Source organism: Melozone crissalis, unplaced genomic scaffold (genome assembly GCF_028551555.1).
Source record: "Melozone crissalis strain CALT ecotype California unplaced genomic scaffold, PUWL_Pcris_2 ptg000013l_1, whole genome shotgun sequence".
Lineage (NCBI taxonomy): Eukaryota > Metazoa > Chordata > Aves > Passeriformes > Passerellidae > Melozone > Melozone crissalis.
The window spans coordinates 50,264,138-50,267,835 of record NW_026535791.1 but is presented as its reverse complement, the minus strand read 5'-3'; the positions used below and the strand labels follow the sequence as shown (position 1 = coordinate 50,267,835).

Here is a 3,698-nt window from a genome sequence, read left to right as displayed (position 1 = left end):
ATGACTGCGTCCAGCCTCTTCCGCATGCCTGGGCCTGGCGGCAGTTTTAACACCTGGGAGAGACGTCTGAGGGGGCTCCGGAGAAATCTCCAGAACGAAGTCCCGCAATAAGGCATGTTTACCTGCCGCTCGCACGGCTGCGGGAGCGGGGCGGACAGCCTGGGCGCCTCAGCTCCACTAAACATTGCTCGACGGTCTTGTCAGTGAGCGGGGACGGGGCGGTCCGGGGCTCCCTGCGGCGGCGCCCGGCGGGGCTGGGGGGCGGCCGGGCCTGAGGGGTGTCCCCGCCCCGGGGGCGCCCTCAGGGGCCGCGGCCGCCCCGCCGAACGCGGCGCGCCCCGCTGCACGTCACCGCTCGGCGCGCGCCATATGCAAATGAGCACCCGCCGGCGCGCCCCCATTGGCCGCCGTCAGGCGATTTAAGGCGGGCTCGGCGCGCGCCGTATGGCTGCGGCGCCGCTCGCCCGCGCGCCCGGCGGCTCCTCCTCCTGAGGCGGCCCCGTCCCGGCCCTGCCCGGCCCGTCCCGCCCGGGCCGCGGGAGGGAGACCACCGCCAGCAAATTACTGTGCCGCCGGCCCCGGCCGCCGGGCTCGGCGCGTGTTTTGGTTGGGCTCCTTCCCCCACCCCCTCCCTCCCCCGATCCTCCTCCTGCTTTTTTTTTTTTTTTTTCAGTTAACGTTGAAATACTTTTTTTTTTTCCGCCTCCTTTTCGCGTGGCGGTGGGTTCTCCTCTCTTCTTCTCCGTTCACCTGCGATCAGCGGATGCAAGTCACACACGCTCCCTCCCCTCCCTCCCTCTCTCTCTCCAAGTTAGCAGCAAAGAACAAAAAAAAAATAGCTCCGTTAAGGATAAGAGCGGGAGCGGAGGGGTGTGCGCGCGTCTGCCGGGGAGCGCCGGCGAGCGGAGGACACCGCCGACGGCTCCGCACACTCCTCCCGCCGCGCCAAGTGAAGCAGCAAGTTTGCCGTGCACCTGTTTGAGCAGCTCGAACCCCCGTCGCCGCCGAGCCCCGAGAGTGATTTGCGAAAGGGAGAAAGTTTTTTCGCCGGCAGGGTCGCCGATCGCTCTCCTCGCGGTTTTCTTCTCCTCCTCTTTTTTCTTTTTTTTTTTTTTTTTTTTTTTTTTTTTTTTTTTTTTTTTCGCTACCTAGTTACAAACGGGTTTCGCCTCGCTCGCTCCCCGGCCTCCCGGGCTCCTCTATGTTTGATTCATTTTTCACGTCTGGCACCGGTGGAAAATAAAAAAGCTATTTGAATGTACAGCATGATGATGGAGACGGACTTGCACTCCCCTGGCGGAGCCCAGGCCCCCACGAACCTCTCGGGGCAGACCGGAGCGGGAGGCGGCGGAGGCGGCGGCGGCGGCGGGGGAAACAAAGCGAACCAGGACCGGGTCAAGAGACCCATGAACGCCTTCATGGTGTGGTCGCGGGGCCAGCGGCGGAAGATGGCCCAGGAGAACCCCAAAATGCACAACTCGGAGATCAGCAAGCGCCTGGGGGCCGAGTGGAAAGTCATGTCGGAGGCCGAGAAGAGACCGTTCATCGACGAGGCGAAGCGGCTGCGGGCGCTGCACATGAAGGAGCACCCGGATTATAAATACCGGCCCCGGCGGAAGACCAAGACCCTGCTCAAGAAGGACAAGTACTCGCTGGCCGGGGGGCTGCTGAGCGCCGGCTCGGCCGGGGGAGGCCCGGCCGGCGTCGGCGTGGGCATGGGCGTCGGCGTCAGCCCGGGCGGCGTCGGGCAGCGGCTGGAGAGCCCCGGCGGCACGGCCAGCGGCGGCTACGCGCACATGAACGGCTGGGCCAACGGCGCCTACCCGGGCTCGGTGGCGGCGGCGGCGGCGGCGGCGGCGATGATGCAGGAGGCGCAGCTCGCCTACAGCCAGCACCCGGGCAGCGGGGGGCACCCGCACCACCCGCACCCCCATCACCCGCACCACCCGCACAACCCGCAGCCCATGCACCGCTACGACATGGGCGCCCTGCAGTACAGCCCCATCTCCAACTCGCAGGGCTACATGAGCGCCTCGCCCTCGGGCTACGGCGCCCTGCCCTACGGCTCCCAGCCCCACCAGAACTCGGCGGCGGCGGCGGCGGCAGCGGCGGCGGCGGCGGCCGCCTCCTCGGGTGCGCTGGGCGCCCTGGGCTCGCTGGTGAAGTCGGAGCCCAGCGTGAGCCCGCCCGTCACCTCTCACTCGCGGGCCCCGTGCCCCGGGGACCTGCGGGAGATGATCAGCATGTACTTACCGGCCGGGGAAGGCGGGGATCCGGCGGCCGCTGCCGCCCAGAGCCGGCTGCACTCCCTGCCCCAGCACTACCAGAGCGCCAGCACGGGGGTGAACGGCACCGTTCCCTTGACGCACATCTGAGCCCCCGCCGGCCCCGGAGCGCCGCAGGGAGGCACGGACGCGGGCACCGGCTCGGCCCCGGCCCCGGCCCCGGGCCGGCCTGCAGGACTGCGCGCCCGCCGCTGCCGCCGCCCGCTCAGCCCCGGCCCCGCGCCGCTGCTGCCCCGCTCCCAGGTTCCCCCCTCTTATTTTTGCCTCTCGCGCCCCTTCCCTCCCGCCCTCCCCCGCCTCTCTTTTTTTTTTCTTTCTTCCTTCCTTTTTGTACAGAAATGTTTTGATGTTCTTGTAATAATAATAATAAATAATAATAATAATAACGAGAGAGAAAAAAGGTAACGGTTGCTTTACTTACCTTTTTTTAGCAGAACTAGTTTATGAAACTAGTTTTAGACTGAACTCCTGTGTTTTATCGAGACTTTTTGTACAGTATTTATCATTCACCCAAGAGACATAGAGCGTTTATTTGCAAAAGAGGAGAAAGAAAGAGAGAAAGGGGGGAAACGGCGGCGAAAAAAAAGATACCAATAATAAACACACAAAGTTGTAGGTGATGCCAACTTTTATACCGCGCGGAACCGCTACGATTTCAGTCACGGATCGCTTCTTGCGAAGATTTTTTATTGACTAATTAACTCGGAGTTCATGAGGAAACAGTTCTCATTTATTACTCATGTATTAAGACAAATCCAAAAGAACACTTAAAAGTTTTTTGTAGATATTCTCGAGGGTATTTTGGGCTGGGGTTGGGGGTTTTTTTCGTTACTTGTTTGTTTATTTATAAAACTCTTTTTGTTTTGTTTTGGAAGCTCCATTTTTTCCCCGGGGTTCGTAAAACTTTAATGTATCTGGATATTTTTGTTTGGTTTTTTTTTCTCTTTGATTTTGTTTTCTTTTTGTATCATTTCTTGTAAATGCATTGTGAAATAATTTTTATTTAGGCGGTACGAAGGAAATCAGATTGTGTATATAGTTTACTAAAAAGCCTTTCTGCTAAACGGAAATCCTAAGGATGCGGTCCTTTTTTATTTTCTTCTCTTTTTTTTCTGTTTTGATTAAATAAATTTCAAAGCGGAAAAAGTCACCTGTATAAAAAGAAAAGCTAACTGGCCAACATAGTGGTGTTTACCATGGTAAACCTGGAAACACAGCAGGGAAACCTGGATTTTGGGAAGGAATTTTTAAGCAGCAGCGGCAAACAGAATGAAGTGCAATCTGCAGTAAATGTCGATGTTCCCTAACCTGTGTAAATCAGAAGGGGTGAAGGTAGATTTATTTTAATACTCGCTCCCTACTGCAAGGGAAGGCAGTTCACTGCGTTACAGTTCTAGCCGTGAACGTTCATTT

The 3,698-nt window shown here is 58.5% G+C and overlaps 1 protein-coding gene across 1 annotated transcript; it reads left to right on the top strand.

The window, feature by feature from the left end:
- Positions 1 to 1,134: 1,134 nt before the first annotated feature.
- Positions 1,135 to 2,461, top strand: SOX1 (SRY-box transcription factor 1). The gene has a single exon (XM_054271882.1). It carries the CDS (start codon positions 1,257 to 1,259, stop codon positions 2,373 to 2,375), a length of 1,119 nt encoding a protein of 372 aa, XP_054127857.1. The 5' UTR covers positions 1,135 to 1,256; the 3' UTR covers positions 2,376 to 2,461.
- The last annotated feature ends 1,237 nt before the right edge of the window (positions 2,462 to 3,698 follow it).

Coding starts and splice junctions, on each gene's coding strand:
- SOX1 (XM_054271882.1), top strand. CDS start 1,257: ATGTACAGCATGATGATGGAGACGGACTTGCACTCCCCTGGCGGAGCC.